Raw genomic sequence first — 20,617 nt, 5'->3', positions numbered from 1 at the left:
TCGCATTAGCTAGTCTATGTAGTTGCAATTTAGTATGCTCTCTATAGTACAATTAAGTACAACATACAGTATACAAATAAATGAAATACACTTTAAATGTTATAAATGATACAATGCGACATTAAATCAACTAAGGATAGTTAACAGACCGACTACCAGCCTGAAACATCCACCAGTAATGGGCAGCTCTTTATAACAAATTTGTTTATCAACTGGGTTTCAGGAACGAAGAAACTATGTCACTAAGTGAAGACTACCTGTGTTTTCAATGTGCCACATACTCTGCTACAGATTTTACATTCCTATTTTTATTTAATTCTCACGTATTAGATATAATGATTCCCTTCTTCATTAAGGAAAATGTCAGGTTAAGGAATTTGCCAAGGGCCACACAACAAATAAATAGCAATCAGTGCTGAGATTCCTACTGGGTTTAAGAGTTCCTGTTTTAATTGCTTAGCAGTTATTCAGCAGGTATTACCTAAGGACTTGCCAACAATGTAATTGTTCCTGGTATTTTGGGAAATTGTAATAGCACTGAAACAGTCATCAAGTTGTAAACGTCCCATCCACACCCCAATAAAACACTAATTATCCATCACTACTGTTACTCTCCTAATTCTCCCTCTGTACCTATAGCCTTGGGCCTTTTACTGCATATTAATAATATTGGTAAATGGAGAAGAGAAAAGATACATATTTACATAACTGGAAAAATGTGTCAGAATATTTCTAATTACAAAGGAAGACCATTTGTTGCTGTTAATTCTAGGAAAATATTTCAAAGAAAAAATTTTTCTTGGCATAAATAAATACAACTGAGAATGATCTGGGAAACTTATTAAGATTCCCTTGATGCTCTATAATTATAACTTTTAAATTTTAGACTTTCTGTGAGAAAGTGTATTGCTTAGAAAGACAACAGCTTGTAAAAATTATACATGGCATATAAGAATAGGAGAAGGCTATTAAAAGGACAGAGACTTCTGGCTCAGTGTATTTTGAAATATCTCTATTAGTAGTTCAGTTATGGGGGTCAGGTCATGGCATACCTGGTTAAGTGCTTACATTGCAGTGCTCAAGGACCCAGGTTCAAGCCCTTAGGCCCCACCTGGAGGGGTAAAGCTTTACAAGAGGGCAGTAAGGCTGCAGGTGACTCTCTGTCTTTTTCCCTCTCTACCTCCTTCTCCTCTCTCAATTTTCCTGTCTCTATCAAAATAATAAATAAATAATACAAAAAAAACCCAGTCCATTTACTCCTCTGTTTTCAGTGTGTAAACTTGAGAAAATATTTACAATTATCAATAAATTCCTTAAACTTCCCCCAAAGGTATTTGCATTCTGGAAAATTTTATTTTTCTACTATGCAGAATAATCTTAAATATCTAAGTGTATGCTGATCTGTGCTTCAAGTGATCATTCTTAATTGCTTTGCATGACCGTGCCCTTTGTCTAAAATCTACCAAGCTTCCATAGGTTGTCCACAGTTACCTGATACCTATCAAAGAACCACATGATTTCAGTAGCTTCCAAACTCACCTGTGTATTATAATCATCTGAGCAATTCTGAAATCCAGTAAGGCTCACATCCAACCCATAGAGAGGGTTTTAACTAGTAGAGGGAGGCAGTTGTCTACTTATTATTTAGAAGATCCTCTCCCCTATTACTGTAACTGATTAGAGTTCATAGAAAATTCTGAGAAATTCTGACGTAGAAAGAGTATTTCTAGTTTTCAGTTCTCAATTGTCTCTTCCTGATCACTACATTCTGCCATAGCAAGAACCCATCTTTGTCCTATCCGAAGGGATCTGATGTTCAAAGTATCAGGAGGTCCAGCTTCTACATAGATTCATCAGCCATTAATTTCCTTGGATAAGTGGGTTTCTGTGTATGAACTTCGTATGTAGAGAGTACAGCCAACAATCTAGTTTTATCTAAAAACCTGAGATTCCAACTTTTTAAAATTAAAACCTGAACTATAGAAATTTCTCTTAGACACGTGTGATTTAGTTGAGCTAGCTCCTGAAAGTCATTTAGGTCTCTAATATCACTAAATGTTAATTATTGAGAAAGGACATAGAGTATAAGAGAAAAAAATTCACTTAGTTAAGAAAGTTCTATAAAATCACCAAGTCTTTAGATCAAAGCTTGAAAGACTTTAGTTGAGCTTACTGAATATCTGTGTAATCAAAGCCGTAGAAATACAGAAGATTGCTCATGTGGTTCAGACACATTTGAAAAAACATTAATTATATTTCCTCCAGATAGGCAGTTTCCTACATTCAAGGTCTACCAAGTTCTTTGATGCCCATGCCAGGTAATCTTCATCATACATAATATTTTAATTGTTAATACTATGGTTAATTTCAAAAAATAACCTTTAAAAATTGGAATACTTGTTCTCCTTCATGTTTTAATTATAAACATCCTAATTTGAAATAGTAACACTGTTGTCCCTCAGCACATTACCATACTTTAATTTTCTTTGTCATTTTTGTGTGTGTGTGTGTATGTGATACATTTATTTGCTTTCCATTTTCTAATTTTTGGTTAATAGTGTGTTATAAGATTATAAGATTAGTGTATAGTTCCATACCACGCCTACTACCAAAATTCTGTGCCCTCACCCTCCCACCTCCCAAAGACAACCACCATAAAGTCTTAGAAACAGTTTGCTTGCTTCTGGTTTTGTGTGTTTTTTTTTTTTTTGCAAGATCATGTAAATCAGATCTCTAGATTCCACATATGAGTGAAAACATGCAGTAGTTAGTTGTCTTTCATCTCTTTACTTATTTTGCTAAGTATAGCCACCTCTAGTTCCATCCATTTTGTCCCAAGGGGCACATTATCATCTTTTTATATTGTAGAGAAGTATTCCATGGAATAAATATTCCATAATTTCTTTAGCTAATCATCTGTTATGAGCATTTAGGCTGCTTCCATTCTTTGACTATTGTAAATAATGTAGCTCTGAACATAGGGGTGCATATGTCCCTTAGAATCAGTGTTTGAGTATGCTTTGGATAAATGGCTAAGAGTGATATTGTTGGACCAGAAAGTGCTATCATTGTTATTTAAGGATTCTCCATACAGTCTTCCAAAGAGGCTGTACCAGTTTGCATTTCCACCATAAATGAAGCAGAGTTCCCTTTTCCCCCACAAACTTGCCAACACCTGTCATTAGTATTTTGTTAATGTAGGACATTCTCACAGGTGTGAGATATTATCTCAGTGTAGTGTTAATTTAATTTCTCTAATTACTTATCATGTCCGATGTTCGCCCTGTTTATTTTTCACCCCCACAAAATATTGTAATTTCAATAATCCTTAGTCTTATAAGTGAATGTCACCTTAATTAATTAACTCAATCTAATTGAAAAAATAAAAAAGGTGAGTTCCATGATACCACTGATTTCATCTCACTCAGTGCTATGTCCTCAGCATCTAGAACTGCTGAAGAAACAGTGAGTAAATAACTGATTGAAGGAATGAATCGTCATTCTAGCATTCTCTACCTATAGGTGAGTATTTTACTGAAATAATAATATGGCCGTTACAAATAGTTTGTGTTGTGTGTCCTGAAGCCTCGTATGTATATCTCCACAAAATAAGAGAAAAGAAATAATGACTATATAAAAGTACATAACCTAGGGGGCCAGAGTGGCGCAACTGGTAAAGCACACACATTACAGTGTACAAAGACCTAGGTTCAAATCCCTGGTCCCCACCTACAGGGGGAAAGCTTCACGAGTGGTAAAGCAAGGTTGCAGGTATCTTTCTGTATCTCTCTCTATCTCCCCTTCCCTTCTCAATTTCTTACTGTCTCTATCTAATAATTAAAAAATAAAAATAAAAGAAATGACCTATATAGTTATTATGAAAATCATATGAAATAGCACATCTTAAGGACTTATCATTCTATGTGCTATATAGTAAGAATCTATTGAATAGAAAAATCATAGGACAGAAATGTATGTTTATTATATTTATGTAGTAAGCAAACATGTAATAGACACAAGTAATGAGAGAAAAACACTATGACTTCATTTTATCTCACTTTTTAAAAATATATTTTATCATAAAAGTTCTTTCACTATTGACAAAGAAAATGAGATTTTTTTTTTAATTGATACCAGGGTAATCCCTGGGGCTCTGTGCCTACATGATGAATCCATTGCTCCCAGTGACCATTTTTTCTCTTTTTCTCCTTCTTTTATTTGATATGACAAAGAGAAATTAAGAAGGAAGAGGAAGATAGATAGGGAGAGAGAAAAGAAACACCTGCAGCACTGCTTTACCACTCATGAAGGTGCCACTTGTATGTAGGGAGAAAACATTTTTTTAATAAGTGACCAACTGATCGCAAGAGAAGAAAGAAAAAAAAAACAATTTGAGACTTAGAAGATATAAATGTAGGAGGCTGATCTATATGGACCTCAATAAGTCATTTAGTAAGTACTAAGATTAAAATTCTAGCTGTAAAATTGGGAGTTAAAAGATAAACAAAATTAGAGGAAACAACTGAACACTGAGTTCTTAAGAACAGCAAGTAAGGGAGCCCAGGTAGTTAAGTGCACATGGCACAAAGCGCAAAAACCAGCGTAAGTATCCCAGTTCGAGCCCCCAGCTCTCCACCTGCAGGGGCTTTTCTTCATGGGTGGTGAAGCAGGTCTGCAGGTGTCTATCTTTCTCTCTCTCTGTCCTCCCCAACAACAGTAACAATAAAAACAACAACAAGGGCAATGAAAATGGGGAGAAAGGCCTCCAGGAGCAGTGGATTCATAGTGCAGGCACCAAGGGAGGAGGAGGAGGGGGAGGGGGAGGGGAGGAGGTGGGGGAGGAGGAGGTGGGGGAGGAGGAGGAGGAGGAGAGCAAGTAAATACACAAAATCCAGCATTTAACTTATAAAGAAAAAATTGTTTAAAAAATTTCTCAGTTTTTATAAGATTTTTATTTATTTATTCTTATTTGATAGAACAGAGAGTAATTGGGAGAGGAAAGGGAGACAGAGAGAGATGCCAGTAGTACTGCTTCACCACTAGTAAAACTTCATCCTTGCAGATGGGGACCAGGGGTTTGAACACAGGGCTTTGACCATAACATGTACATTCAACTGGGTGTCCCACTGCCTGGCTGGCCCCTACAGTTTTTGACTACATCAGATGAATATGAAAGGCCTCAATAGTAAATTAAATTTGGTGTATATATTATTTACACAGAGCCCACGTGTATAATTCTAATTTCACAGTTAACAGAATTTATCCCTTTGAAATTATGTTCGCAGCATTTCTTGCTTATATCATATCTGGTGTCCTCATGAGAAATTTGTTTTCTACTTGAGAATTTAACAAGGTAAAAAGACATAGATGGGTCAGAAGCATCTTGAAGAAATATCTTCTGTTTAAAATTACTGAGTGAGGGCCAGGTGGTGGTGCACTTGGTTACGCGCACACATTACAGTGAGTGAGGACCCAAGTTCAAGCCCCTGGTTCTCACCTGCAGGGGAAAAGCTTCAAAATTGGTGAAGCAGTGTTGCATGTGTTTCTCTGTCTATTTCCCTCTCTACCTCCCCCCCTCCCCTCTCAATTTCTTTCTCTATCCAAAAGTAATTAAAAGATTTAAAAAATAAAATTTCTAGTCACTTTTTGAAAGTTACTATAGACAGCATTGTGTCACATCCATATGTACAAGTTTGTTTTTAATATATGGATCAAAATTTCCAAAAACATGATAATATATGAACTTAACTCCTTTTGTCAACAATTATATTTTAATGGGGCTCCGTTACAAACAATGAAGCAGTAAAACCTTATTCACTTTGAAGTGAACTCCTGTATCTCCTTCCAAGGATCCAGAACTGTGTTGTTGATTGCCTCAAGTCTTGAACTCTGTCAAATCAGGTGCATTGTTGCCTGGATTTTTAGGTCTATTCATTTCCTCTGTCTGGCATTATGAAATCACCCTCCCTGCCAGAGAGAGCCACGCAGTTGAAGAGTACCACTGTGTGTTCACACATTGCACTGAGGCACACATGTCCTTATTACTAATGCATAAAGCATGACACTTGGAGAGGTCCTTTCCTTCCCCATCTGGAAACATAATCCAAAGATTTATAAATATCTCTTAACAGAGTCCAAGATGAGTTGTGTCAGGGTTACATGCTATCTTCATCTTCCCCTTACAGCTTTTCAGTTTGTTTTCCAAACATTTCTTTGTTGCCACTGGGCTAGGGTGCACTTAAAAGAAGCACATCATTAACCACAGAGTGCACACTGTTTCCTCCGATTTTAAATCAGTTACAAGCACTTCCTCCGTGAGCAGCCTAGCAGCAATTACCCTGACTTACTTCTCATCACAGAAAGGCTTTAGTTTTAGAGACAGCCAACAAGCAAGGATTTAAGAAATGATGACATATGTTTCAACCTCCATTCACTGGCGATTTATGCCCCCAGAGGAAAAGTGAATCAATTTTTGTGCAAATTCAACAGGCACATCTGACAATGCTGCTCTCTTCTCTCACTCTTACAAACTAGGCATTCATCCAACCCGATTACTTGCCTCAAACTGGGACTCAACAGTTGCTAAGTGGCTCCTTTGGGGTGGGATCATTCTGAGTCAAAAGGGGGCAAAGTACAAGGAAAGGACATGAATCCATCAGGAAAAATAAGAATTAAGTTAATTCATTGAGATGAAACAGTGAGGTTTAAAAAAAAACAGGCAAAAGACAGCCTCTCACCCTAAATCTCCTTCAGCCCCCAACACACACCCAAAAGTGAAAGTGTGTAGAAACACATGCCTAGGCTACATCCCAGGATAGCATTTCACCAGGTATAAAACGCTCCCAATCAATTCATCCCTCAGATTATTACACTTTACAACCCCATTTCCTTCTGATCTTGATCATATCTGGTTATACTGCAGTTGTGAAAATATCTTGAATCAAAGTCAGAGGTATACAACGTGGGGTAGTAGGGTAAATTTTCTTGATGCCTGTCCAGGTGAAGTTTTAAAAAGGACTCAGTCTATCTTGAGGCAATGAAATTCAAAATATGATCCATCACCATCACCACACAACATACACATCTAAATGCATATATGTCGCACTGTCCTCTAGAGGTAGTTTTATTGGCTTTACCCCTGTAACACTGAATTAATGATTGGCAACTACTGAATATGGCTTGTGAAATTCTTTTCCTAAGGGAGAGGCTTACAGGAGAGAAGGAATAAGAGGATAGTGGAGAAACTGTCAACTATATAAGTGTGTATGTGTGTTTGTGTGTGTTAGTTTGTATTATGGGTTGGGGGCAGGAGAGAAAGAGAGAGGAAAGGTGAATGAGTAAATATTGCCTCACAGTCTCTGAAGTTCAGAGAAATGGATACTCAAAAGTAGAAAAGAGATTGTAGCAAGTCAGTGAAGGTTAATCCGGTCAAATGTATTTTCCAAAGATTTTCACACTAAATATTCCATTTCCACGTGACATCCTTACTAAGTAATATGGTCTATGGTTTCCTCTTGTATTCAGTCACTACAGTGACTTCAAAGTGACTCAAAGGTTGTTATGACCGGTGAGATGATTTCCAACTAGCTTCTCTGGAAGAAGCACACGTGGATCCTACACACTCTGCCTGAAGAAGTCAAGCAGCTACTTTGAGAAGTCACATTCTTGTCACAGTACCTGTTGTACCTCCGGTCAATAGACAACAGGTCAACTTCTATCTACTCAGGTAAGTGAGTAGTGAAATTTTAGATGACTAATCTTAAAACTGACATGCAATACAACAAAAACAACCTGGCCCAACTAAGATACGCTCAAAATACTTTTGAGTAGACTACATTTTATTATGTCAAACCCGCAACCAAAACAGTGGACTAGGTTTCCTGACAGTAAGTCCATTTCTTGGCACAGAATGAACCTGGCCTGAAAAAAAAGAGGGGGTGGGGGTAACCTCAATTTTCATAGATTGTCACAATTTAGGTTATTAGTTTCAATTTTTCCTCATGGTCAGTCCTAGAAAGTGATATTCATAGGATATATTTCAAGTAATATTGTGTTTATTGTATTAACATAGTACTTTGTACAAACTTGAGTTACAGCCAGTACTTAGTAGGCATTTTTTAACAGATACACACAAGTCTAAATTTCGCTATTTCCTCCACAAAACAATGGATGTGACATTATTTAATGTTCCTTCCTACCAGACAGTAACTGGCTCATAAAAAATGCTTTTAGAGGGCTGGTTGAGCACACATGTTACAGTGTACAAGGACCCAGGTGTGAGCCCCCTATCCACACCTGCAGGGGGGAAGCTTCATGTGTAGTGAAGCAGGGATGTGGGTGTCTCTCTGTCTCTTTCTCTCTCTGTCTCTCCACTCCCTTTCAATTTCTGGCTGTCTCTATCCAATAAATAATTAAAAAAATTTTTTTTTAAAGAAAACCTGCTTCTGCACTCTCTTCTATTCTATTTTCACTACATCCTGCCTGTTTCACTTGAACAGAATACATGTTATTATGTCAAACCTGCAAACAAAACAATGGACTAGATTCCCTGACAGTAAGTTCATTTCTTGGCACAGAATAAACCTGGCCTGAAAAAAAAAAAAAACTCATTTTTCGTAGATTTTCAAAATTTGGGTTATTAGCTTCAGCTGCCTGTCCTCTATATAGGCATATGTAGGCATTTATTTAGATAACAATTTTCTGCATGGTTAATTGGATTTTATTCTTATATAGCAATCCAACAATTAATACTTTGTTGGAAAGAAAAGTTAATAATGAGGATAGGCGTCTTGAATGTCAACTTAGGATATAATATTTAAGCAGTCTAATACATTCTGCAACTATCCGTAGCTACTGCAAATTCTTTGATGCCACAGAAGTCAGTAACTTTTGTTTTTTTATTCTTTCACATAGTTTGTTCTCACTGAAAGTAAACATACAGAAAGTTCAAAGTTTATTAACAGACTCACAAACACTATGAATAAAAAGCCTTATGATGCATATGGTATAGCTGCTTGGACACACTGCATATGAAAAGTTTCAGATAAATAATACCTACAGAGAAGATTCACTTTCAAATGTTGCAAAAATGAGTCACCCATCCAGCCTTGATGGCCCAGCTATAAACGAAACATTTCTTTTTCAGTCTTTGGTATCCTTTTTATTTTATTAAAGGAACTTTTAATAAACTATTTTCTGACTTGATTGTTTACCACAACTTCATTCTACTTTACATGTCCTAAAATTAATCAGCTACATAAGGTAATGTTATATCTGCAAACTAAGAAAATGGTTTCCATTATATGTGAAAATTATGGATTTAATTCCCTTAGAAACAAAAATGGAGATAATTCTATTTTTTCTAAATAAGCATTTTGAGAGAAATACTATTTTATATTTTTTCTCCTATTGGTATGTACTCACTAATCATTTAAGAAAAGTTTCCTGATTCAAAACTCAAACTAAAGAGCACTTAATTCTCATGCAGTCTTTATGAAGAAATACAGCTATGTAAAAAAAAAAAAAGCACTATAATTTAATAAAGGTTGTTGTGGTAAGCCCACTATAACATGTGAAAACAGCATTTCACTCTTGGTTTTCATTTGATATAAAAAATGGAGTGGGGTTTCTGGAAATATTACTCTTTTGAGAAAAACATTATTGAATAATTTCATATGTATGCCCTGTTTTGTGATAAAATCATAGTAAGATTTCCCATGCCTCATGCAATAAAACAGTAAAGGACCGTTACTGGGTATATTACCCTCCTTACCCTAAAACTAACAATAAGCAAAATGTAATGGCTCAAATAAATACTTACATAAGTTACTGTCTATTCCATGTCACAAGAGAATTAAGATTTTCAGCTCATAAAGCCTGTGCTTGGGGTCAGAGCTTCAGCTTACAATTTTAATATCTAAGATGTTGCAACAGGAAAATAAATGTAAACGATTATTTCAATAGAGCATAATCTTCATAAAACTTAATTTTAGTACTGTATTTATTTGAGGAGAAAATTGTCAATTTATTAAAAGGTTGGTAATAAAGTAGCCCTAAAAGTTTTATTGCTGTTAATTTATTTCTTGTCAGTTGGCACCAAAAATAGGACTCAACTTTATAACATCTCAGAGCGCTGTGGAAACTGAATTTAGAAACTAGGAATAAAACTACTGGGAAATAAACTCTGAAATGCAAATATATATGTCAGTATCATCTGATCTTCAACACAAGGCAGAAACCACCAGAAATTTTCACCTGGACGAACTTTCATTGGATGAACTTTGATAAGTTACAAAGAGTATGTACTCTCTATGATGGCATTATGTCTAATGAGAAAATGTCCAAATGTAGGTCAAGATCAGATAAATGAAAGATGTTCAGAAACACTAACCACCTAATCCTCCTGGTCATCTCACAATTATTTACTCTTATTCATAAAGACATCTATAAGCAAGCAACCTCTCTACTGCAGATGCTTCAAAACAGCAACTGTCAAAATAACTAAATTATTAAAGTCAGTGAAATGTTTTGCCTGGTTACTCTAGTTTTTCCATATTTCTGAATGTGGCTTCCTAATTGGATTTCTGGAATTTTTTTCATTCACCTCCATGAGGTAGCTGAATGTGTGTGTGTGTGGGGGGGGGTGTCACAATTAGCTAGGATTTGGTTAAATTCTGAAATTTGCTACCTGAAACAGCCAGTGCTAAAGTCTTTTTTGTCCCTCCAACCTTGAGAACTATTAGGTTTTTGAAGGCGTAGTCCTCCTCCTTTATTTATTTATTTATTTATTTATTTATTTATTTATTTTGTAGAAGGATGAGAGGAAAGGGTGCATGGCCAGTGTGACCAGGCTGGAGAATGGTGGGCTCCATTAAGCTGGGTGCCAAGCCTTAAAAGTTTTTAGAAGTGGAAACTGTCCTGATGCTTAGCTTCCTGGGGAGAAAACTCATGAGTCTTAAAGGGGGAGGGGGGTGGAGGGACGACAGGTAACCCAGTTGGGAACCTCTTGAAACTCCAGGATGCAGGAGGTGACTTTGAAGGGCTGCAAGTCTAGAAAGGTGACTGGAGAGCCACGGGGTGCAGCTCTACTTAGAGGGACCCAGGAGGTCAGGGTCAGGCTTTGGGGACATGCTGCGAGAGAGCGCGCGCCTACCTGGAGATAGGGCCGGCCGCGGGCCACGCCGCCCACCACGATGTCTGCTGAGTCCATGGCGCCGGTGGGCGAGAAGCCGAAGCCCACGTAGCCGGCGGTGCGCACCTCGAGGCGGAAGGCGAGCCGCCCGCCGCGCTGGCCCCAATTCAACCAGTATTTGCCCTCCGAGTCCAGGAGGGTGCGATGAGGGTAGGTCTGTCCCGAACCCGCAGCTGTCGCAGCTCCGGGGAGCAAGCCCCCTAGGAGAAGGAGCAGCGACCAGCCGCACATCCTCCGGTGCCTCCAGCCACCGGCACCCGGGCTCCTGCTGGACTAGAGGAGCCGGGAGGAGGATCGCGAGGCGCTGCGGGCGGCAGCTTTGGGACCGCCCCCTCGGCCGCAGGGAGGGGCAGGACCCTCTCGCTCCCAGCCCGTCGGACTGGGGGGACTCTCGCCCGCTCCCACTCATCCAGCAGATCCACCTGCTGTCGCACACTTCCCAACTTAGTCTTGAGAAGTCTTGGTTCCGTGGAGAGTGAGGTGGGGCATGTCTGGGAAGAGGGAGGGGGAAGTGGCAGAAGCCAGGAAAGGAAATTCTGGCCTAGACAGCAGCAGAGGTGAAGAGGCTAGATGCAAGAGGTGGATACTTGCTGCGAAAGTGCAAAGGGCAGAGGGCAGAAAATCAGAAATGGAGGAGAAACGTTATGTAGTCTAGCCAAGGAGTGCAGAGTGCCATAAAGAAATAATCCCAAGTACATGGAGGGAACATGAGAGAAAGCCCCATCCGGGATAAACTGTTGAACATTACTTTGTCCCATGCTGTTGGTTTTCCAAAACAACTGTACCCAGAGATGTCCCTACTCCCAAGGTGGGACCTGGAGGATCACAGTTTACCCCCACCAGTGCATTTCTCTCACTCTGTTCCCTCAGGGGGAGAAAGTGGAAAAAAGGCTGGGGAAATCTGTTCCAGCCTGCCAGAATCTGGGGCCTGATGTTTCCTTACTGCCTGGGTTTTGTTTGGATTGTTTTGGTTTTGAGAGGATAAGTTCTTCTAGAAAACTTTGTCATCAAATGAGTGAGTCAGAGTGGATGCTTCACTTGGAAACTAGAATTTGATTTGACATTCCCTTTTCCTGCTGTTATAATTTCTGATCATAGTCATGTTTACATATACATACATATATATGCATATATATTTATATATTGCCTTTACCTTTCACCACATCACTTTTTTTTTTCAGAATGCTGATTACTCACTGTAGCAACTGTACATTCCCATGTTGTTTTATTCGTTTACTTATATTCTGTCACGTTTGAATAAACAGTTCTAAGGCAACTTAGAAAGATTTATGTACAATACAATAGGGATGCAAATAAGAGAATATCAAGTGAGAAAATAGGTAAGATAAACATTACAATTATGTACAATTTATTTTGTATTTGAGGGAATGCTAGGCCATTCTTTCTTTACAACTCATTTCAGCCTTTTGTTGTTTATTTTTTCTTCCCACTCTTTCTCCATCATTTCTCCAAAGTTATCAGAACTTATCTAGATTATATTATCCCCCAAATTCAAACATAGTTGACCACAACTGGAAGACAACTTTCATGCGGATCTGCTCACCAGGGAATTCAAAGAGTTACAGAGAAAAGGACTCATTCCAATGAACAGGGAGAAGGAGTTTTATAGGTTTAGCCAATGACAACAAAACAGCATCAAAGAAAACTGATGTTTAAACCTTGGGACAAAACAAGGAATAACAGAGTCTGTAAAGTCTTCAAAGAGCTGAGGCATGGAGAATATGACACACCGGACAGACAGACTTCAGAGAGGCAGCAGCATCAACTTCAGCAGCCAAGAGATAGAACCTTAGAACTGAGTTTCTGTGATCACCAAGAATGTGGCTATTGCTTCTGCTCTCATAAGAAAGAGAAGGGCAATATAGAGATAGAGGAGTAAGATATCAATATGGAGGCCACATGCAGTGGGTCTTGTCAGGATGTGAGCTATTTGTATCAGACTGAGCAGGGATTTCAAGGAGTTCATTTACTATGGAATGGTCAAAGCCTTTTGTCCTGCTTCCTGGTTCCTGCTTACTTTCTAGACTTTCCATCACTCATTTCACATCCCTATTGTACTCTTGTATTGTTTTCTTGTATTATTTCTAATACAAGAAAACCACTTCTAGAATACTTGAGAGAGCCCTGATGTTCCACATCACTGTGCCTTTCCAGATTCCTTGCTTTGCCATATTTGCCTTTCCCACCCTCTGGTTTTGTTGTTGTTTGTTTTAGTATTTTATGATCCTCCATCCAACACTTCAGTTATATTGCTAGGCTCGGTATAGAAAGTAGAAACACTGACCAGTAAGTTACTGAGAATTTACTTCTCCAAACATATAACCAATACCCAACTTTTAAACAGTACAATAATGAGGAAGACACAAAAGAGAGCATCCTAACCTTTCATGTCGGTAAAACATGTAGCATTCAGCTGCCATCAGCCTTACCTCACCATGAGAGGAATATTGTAAAATAATGAAACAGGACACAGGACCATGGCAACCTCATCTGTCATAGCACCTCACCAGTCCAAGAAGCTTACTCATTTATACCAGCCAAACAGACTTTGGAGAGGGAAGGGAGTTTTGAAGGAAAGAAACCTCCATAAAAATATCCTCAACTAAAGGGAAAAGTTGCAGTTCTCTCTCATGTCTGCCCACCTTTTAGAAGTCTCTCTCTCTCTCTCTCTCTCTCTAAATACACTGTCCCCAAATTCTGCAAAAGCAATCTACCTACCAGCTACTTTTTAATTTCTTCTTAATAAGTACTATTTCCCCTTGTTCACTGGCATTGCATTTTGTTGGGATTCCAATCTATATTCTATCACTATATTGTTCCGAAATTCATTCTTGGGAGAATACAAGAATCCCACCTATCTGAAAATTCCCCCTACATCCCAGACAACCAGATGACATCCATTCCTCCATAATGGTGCCCTTGGGGTGTTCCCTACAGACTTCCTAACACCCTTAACACTTCAAGTTTTACTTGTTTGCTTGCAGTTACTACCTTAGGTTTGAAACCTCCACTCACTCCTTATAACCACTTAGACTAAAATACAAACCAGCCTGCAATAATTAATAAATATTCATAGGAAGGTGAGAGGGTAGATTTTCAGCTCTACTAAAAGTATCCTCTTATTAAAATTGGTGTGTGTGTTGGGGGGAAGGAATTTAGACCTCAATATGATTAAATGTTCTGTTTTGCATTAGTACTGAGGCAAAAATAGTAAAGAAGACCACACAGGAATATACAAAAGAGAACATTTTAAATGTTTTTTATTATTTCATTAAGATCACAGGATATAAAGTTATTGCCTTTTGTTTGTTTAAGGCTGGCTTTATATCAAAATACCCTGAGTGCTCAAGAAATTTTTAAAAATACTAATAAAAATATCTTGCTTTTAAGTCAGTAAACATAACATCATTAGCATAATTCATAATCAGGAGACTAAATTTGTTTTGGCTTGAATTATCTCAGTAAATAAAAAGAGAAAATTTGTATCTAAGTATGTTTCATAAACTGATTTGAGTTCCCAAGATCAAAACTACCTGTCCACTCAACTGTATAGAACATACAGTTGCCTAATTTGGCAACTGATCACTATCAAACTGCTTATTAAATCTGTAGTGAAAGTAGGGAGAAAGTATAGGTCTGTTAAAAATGTGAGGTATATCAGAGACAAGAGAATTACATCAGTGACATAAGGCCTGATTAAAATTTCATTTTTGTAAAAATGAGACATGCTCTACATTTAAAGACAAATACAGAAAGTATGGATAAGAAAGTGAATTTCAGAGAGAGAGGGTGGGAGTATGGATCAAATTGCCAATGCCCGTATTCAGCAGGGAAGCAATTACAGAAGCCAGACCTTCCACCTTCTGCATCCCATAGTGATCCTGGGTCCATACTCCCAGAGGAATAAAGAAAGCTTTCAAGGGAGGGGATGGGATACAGAGTTCTGGTAGTGGGAACTTTGTGGAATTATACCTCTCTTATCCTATGGTCTTGTCAATATCTCCATTTTATAAATAAAAATTCTTTAAAAAGAAAGTGAATTTCAAAAGTCATTTGAAATCATCCCATCCAAAAATGGCCCTCGTATGCATTACAGTAACATAATTCCAGAACTGAGTTCCATTAAAACCATGGAGGGGAGCCAGGCAATGGCACACCTGGTTAAATGGATGTGTTACTATACACAAAGACCCTAGTTCAATCTCCTGGTCCCCACCTTCGGGTGGGGAGTGGGGTGGGGGGAGGAGCCTCATAAGTGGTAAAGCATTGCTGCAAGTGCCTCTCGGTCTCTCTCCTTCCCCTCCCCCTTCACTCCCTTTCTTTAGCAATTTCTTTCTCTCCTATAAAATAAATAAAGTACAAAAAAAAAAACACCTTGGAGAAACAGTCTGTTGGGCAGGAATTTGCAAAGAAACAGGTGAATTAATTTTTCAAGTCTCTCCTTGAAATAAACAGGGTGACTCTAAACATATCAGTTGCAATCATGTATTTTTTAGACTTCTCTCCACATGGATCCGAAGAGAAAAATAGAACACACAAAATTTGTGATTCAGTGAGGTCTTACTTAGGTTCAGAATGTTCAAGGAAATTATTCATTCTGAAAATGAATCATTCCCTCACACTTTTCAATCAAGAGTTTAAAATATAATGTTTATTTTGAATCCTCACCCATTCTGATACACAGCTTGAGACTAGTCAGTGTGACTGCACCCATGCTGAGTTCCTCACCTTCAAACCTCTGCTGAGAAGTTTTATTTATAATTCCACATTTGTCAACTGAAAGGGAGAAGGAATTTGAAAGAAAAAAAAAAAAAAAGACCCCAGGGATACTAATATACCAATGTAAGTCACTTGGTATGAAAGAGGGTTGCCTGAAATAGCTCACTTTTTACTTAAATATGGTTGTATCATAATTTCCCTGTCCACTTGTAACTCAGATGCAACAATAATACTAAATATTTATAAAGTTTCTGTCTTCTTGGGAGTACAAAGAATAATATTTACCTAAGAGGCCACAGCAGTTCTCCAGCACAGGAGAATAGGGAAGCTCCAGCATTTCACCTATAACAACCCCTTGTGTCATTAGGCTAGGTGTAGATGAAAGGTGGTTACTGGTTCAGGGTAGTGCTATGACATCAGTAGCAGACAAGCCAAAAACAGAACTTAATCTCTTTTGTTCCCCAAAAGTACACACTTTCACTAGTTCTCAGCTCATCTAAGTAAAAATGAATATTTAAAACTAACGGTTATTCCCATGGAACATTCTTTCAGCAGAAATGAAATATTTTCAGATGAGTCAGGTACTGTCATCCAGTGACACAATTCTCATTTAATAACAGATGATACGAATGACAACAACCATGGGAATGAAAGTAGTAATAGAATGTGTTTGCTTTGATTATCAGGAGACTGAGGTAAGGTTCTTGTGAGTTACTTTCTTTTTTTTTTTTTTTTTTTTTTGTTTTTTTTGTTTTTTTTTTTTGTTTTGGTATGCCATTTTCTTTTCTTTTTTTTTTTTTTTAATTTAAATTTTTAATTTAAGAAAGGATTAGTGAACAAAAGCATAAGGTAGGAGGGGTACAACTCCACACAATTCCCACCACCCAATCCCCATAACCCACCCTCTCCCATGATAGCCTTCCCATTCTCTAGCCCTCTGGGAGCATGGACCCAGGGTCGTTGAGGGTTGCAGAAGGTAGAGGGTCTGGCTTCTGTAATTGCTTCCCCGCTGAACATGGGCGTTGACTGGTCGGTCCATACTCCCAGTCTGCCTCTCTCTTTCCCTAGTAAGGTGTGTCTCTGGGGAAGCTGAGCTCCAGGACACATTGGTGGGGTCTTCAATCCAGGGAAGCCTAGCCAGCATCCTGGTGGCATCTGGAACCTGGTGATTGAAAAGAGAGTTAACATACAAAGCCAAACAATTTGTTGAGCAAACATGGATCCCAAGATTGGAATAGTGGAGAGGAAGTGTTGGGGAGGTACTCACTGCAAACTCTAGTGTAATCCTGCTTTCAGGTATATATTTTGCAGTAGTTTATGGATACGTGTGCGCATACGCTCTCTCTCACAGAAACTGGTGTATGTCTAGGTTATGGGACTTTGTTAGAAAGTGAACTACCTGAGATGAAATTAGAGTGTACTATAAAAGGAAAGGTCTCACCCGAGTAATGAAGCTGAAGGGTTGTCATTCCACACGTGAAGTCTCTGGATACACTCTGAGGTGAAGCATGTTGAGATGGCAATCGTTGCTTTGGTTAGGTTGTGATCGGCGGATGCAATATTATTTGGTATGGATTGGGAGAAGCATACGGGAAAGTGAGCCCTATCCATGGGTGCCAGGACTGGGGGAAGTAGGGGCTCTATAGTGAAGATGTGAGGTTCCTGCTGTCTTAGGGTTCAAAAAGACAATCAATAGTTAATATTATCATCACATTATTTGTTAATTGGGTTAACTTTGAAAAGTCCCTTTGTTATGGTTTGCTGTACAGTACCCAGTATCTTGTATATAGCTGTGCTATTGGAAGCCTCCAATCTACTTGGTCTAGGCTTTTGAGAGAGTCCGCATATCAAATACGTAGCCTATCTATTAAAAAGATTCAGTTTGTCTCCTGAGAACCTTTGAGACATACAATTGATTTCCCCCTCTCATATTAATTAACTACTGATTTATATGTCTACATTTTGCTAGGAGTGTACATAAACACCATTCCCATCACCAAAGGACCGTGACCCATCCCTCCCGCCCATTCCCACCCCCCACTGGCCCAGAAAGCTACATGTCTACCCCTCACCACTGGGTTTTTTCTTTGGTGCCCTACTTACAATTTGATCAGGTCCTGCTTTTAGTTTCCCTTTCAGATCTTCTAAGTCAGCTTCTGTTGATGAGTGGGATCATCCCATACTCATCTTTAACTTTCTGACTCAGTTCACTTAACATAATTCCTTCTAGCTCTGTCCAAGATGGGTCAGAGAAGGTGGGTTCATTGTTCTTGATAGCTGCATAGTATTCCATTGTGTATATATACCACAGCTTTCTCAGCCATTCATCTGTTGTTGGGCACCTGGGTTGCTTCCAGGTTTTAGCTATTATGAATTGTGCTGCTATGAACATAGGAGTACACACCTCTTTTTGGTTGGGTGTTATGGAGTCCTTGGGGTATAACCCCAGGAGAGGAATTATTGGGTCATATGGAAGGTCCATGTCTAGCCTTCTGAGGGTTTTCCAGACTGCTCTCCACAGAGGCTGTACCAATTTACATTCCCACCAGCAATGTAAAAGGGTTCGTGAGTTACTTTCAAACCACAGGCCAGATGACATTAACATCACTCCTGGGTTCTTCAATCTTAAAATAACGGCAAGCTATCCACTTTCTCTGTATACAGCCTACACTTTGGCATCATCTACAAAGTGTGTTATAAACTAAAATTCCTTTGAAAAAGGACATCTTGGAAAGAAAAGCAGACTCATTATCACTAAAAATTGCTAAAAGTTCCGATGAAAGGGGGACATGCTCTATATTAGTAATGTGGCAGGTAAGAAATTGATGTATACTAATACTCAACCTATTTTATGGTAAAACCACCATCAAAAACTTGTTTGTGTTTTTAATAAGAGCAATGAGTCCTAGAATTGTATTCTTTCTCAGAGTGTTCTTTGTCATAAGAAAAATAACCATGTCTTCATATTTTGGCAAGTTTTGCTTTTATGGGATTGAGACACTGAAATTGGTGATTATGTGAAGAAAAACAGAGGTGACAGAAATGTGCTACTTGTTAGTCTTTATAATGTGGACAGATTAGGTGGTGGCACACCCTGTAGACCACCCATGTTACAATGTGCAAGGATTCAACTCCCCCCAACCCCCAGCACCACTACCCCAGTTCCTATCTGCAGCAGGGAAATTTCATGAGCATTGACACAGTGACACAGTGCTGCAGATGCCTCTTTGTCATTCTCTCCGTCTCTATTCCCTTCCCTTTTCCATTTCTGTCTCTGTCTAAAAGGAAGAAAGAGAGTGAGAGAGGGGAAGGAAGGAAGAAAAGAAGGAAGGAAGGAATGAAGGAAGGAAAGAAAGAAAAAGAAGGGAAGGAAAGGAAGGAATGAGAGAAAGGAGGGAGGAGAGGAGAGGAGAAAAGGGGAGGGGAGGGGAAGACAAAAGGAGAGGGGTGAGAAGAGGAGAGAAGGGGAGGGGAGGGAAGAGGAGAGAAAGGGAGGGAAGGGGAAAGGAGGGGAGGGAAGAGGAGAGAAAGGGAGGGGATGGGAAGGGAGGGGAGGGAAGAGGAGAGAAAAGGAGGGGAGGGGAGGGGAGGAGAGGGGAGAGGAGGATGGAAAGAACCTTAGGGACCCACTAGTCCATGCTTTCATCTTGCAGTTTGCCGGCACTTACGTGGGTTGATTACCAGCAAGGTAAATGACTGGTTCTCCCTCACTCATTCAAGAGACGACATGATAATAGGCAAGAGACACTGAGGAAAATTGAAGCACTCTCATTTAATGGCAGACAGACTTGGGTTTAAATAGAGATGCAGACAAAGAACATTTTTCAAATATGTCAGAAATTACAAGTTTCTTAAAGATCTGCTTTCCCCGATGGTAGGGGGCTGGTATGATAGGAACTGATGAGACACATAAAGGTCAAGACAATTATTCTCCATGATGCAAGCAACTTAATTATCCAAAGGTATTTGAGAGAAACATAGGGGTTAAACCAGCAGGGTGACATAGAGAGGAGATAAACAGAGCATGGTAGTTATCAAAGCTATAAGGAAATAAAGTTTGGAGTTTCACTGACTGATGTCAGAGAGGTGTTTGATGGAGTATGCTTTCTCTAGTGATCAAAAGTGAGGTGATTGTGTGTACTCTGGGTGACTATGTGAACTTTGAATGAACCTTAAGGCAGGCAGCCATGTGGTCTGCAGTTAATGGGGAGAGGCAGTGGGGTCTCTGTGGGCTTTAGAGTCTGAAAGGGAAGAACTAAGTCTGAGAGACTGTTTTTCCCCTTTGCTCATCTCGGTGAGAGAGACTAACAAGGGGGTGTCTTTCCCAGACCTCCATCCAAGGATGGGGGGAGTTTTCCCTAAGCTCTATCAAGCTTACACATAGCCCCACAGCAGTTGAATCAAGTAAACCCTAGACAGAAATGGGCTATATAAGAGTTCTTTTCTTTTTGTTCTTTCTTCCAACTAGGGTTATCACTGGGACTTGGTGTCTAAATAATGACTTCACTCTTCCTGGGAGTCATGCTTTCTTTTCTGATAGAAAGCAATAGGGAGAGAGAAGGAGAGTCGCTGGCACCATTTTTCCATCACTCATAAGGCTGCCTCCCTGTAGTTAGGGACCAGAAACTTCAACTTGGGTTCTTGAGCATGGTACCAAACACATCGCTACTCAGCCTTAAAAGTACA

The 20,617-nt window shown here is 39.0% G+C and overlaps 1 protein-coding gene across 1 annotated transcript in view; it reads right to left on the bottom strand.

Moving 5' to 3' along the window:
• The window catches only part of MOXD1 (monooxygenase DBH like 1), a 93,696-nt gene extending 82,022 nt beyond the window's left edge, over positions 1–11,674 (bottom strand). Inside the window, exon 1 of the mRNA XM_016193559.2 lies at positions 11,153–11,674. Coding sequence (XP_016049045.1) covers positions 11,153–11,422 — 270 coding nt within the window. The 5' untranslated portion in view covers positions 11,423–11,674. The remainder of the gene's footprint in view (positions 1–11,152) is intronic.
• Between the last annotated feature and the right edge of the window lie 8,943 nt (positions 11,675–20,617).

This window comes from Erinaceus europaeus, chromosome 4 (genome assembly GCF_950295315.1).
Source record: "Erinaceus europaeus chromosome 4, mEriEur2.1, whole genome shotgun sequence".
Lineage (NCBI taxonomy): Eukaryota > Metazoa > Chordata > Mammalia > Eulipotyphla > Erinaceidae > Erinaceus > Erinaceus europaeus.
This window is presented reverse-complemented; position numbering and strand designations above follow the sequence as displayed.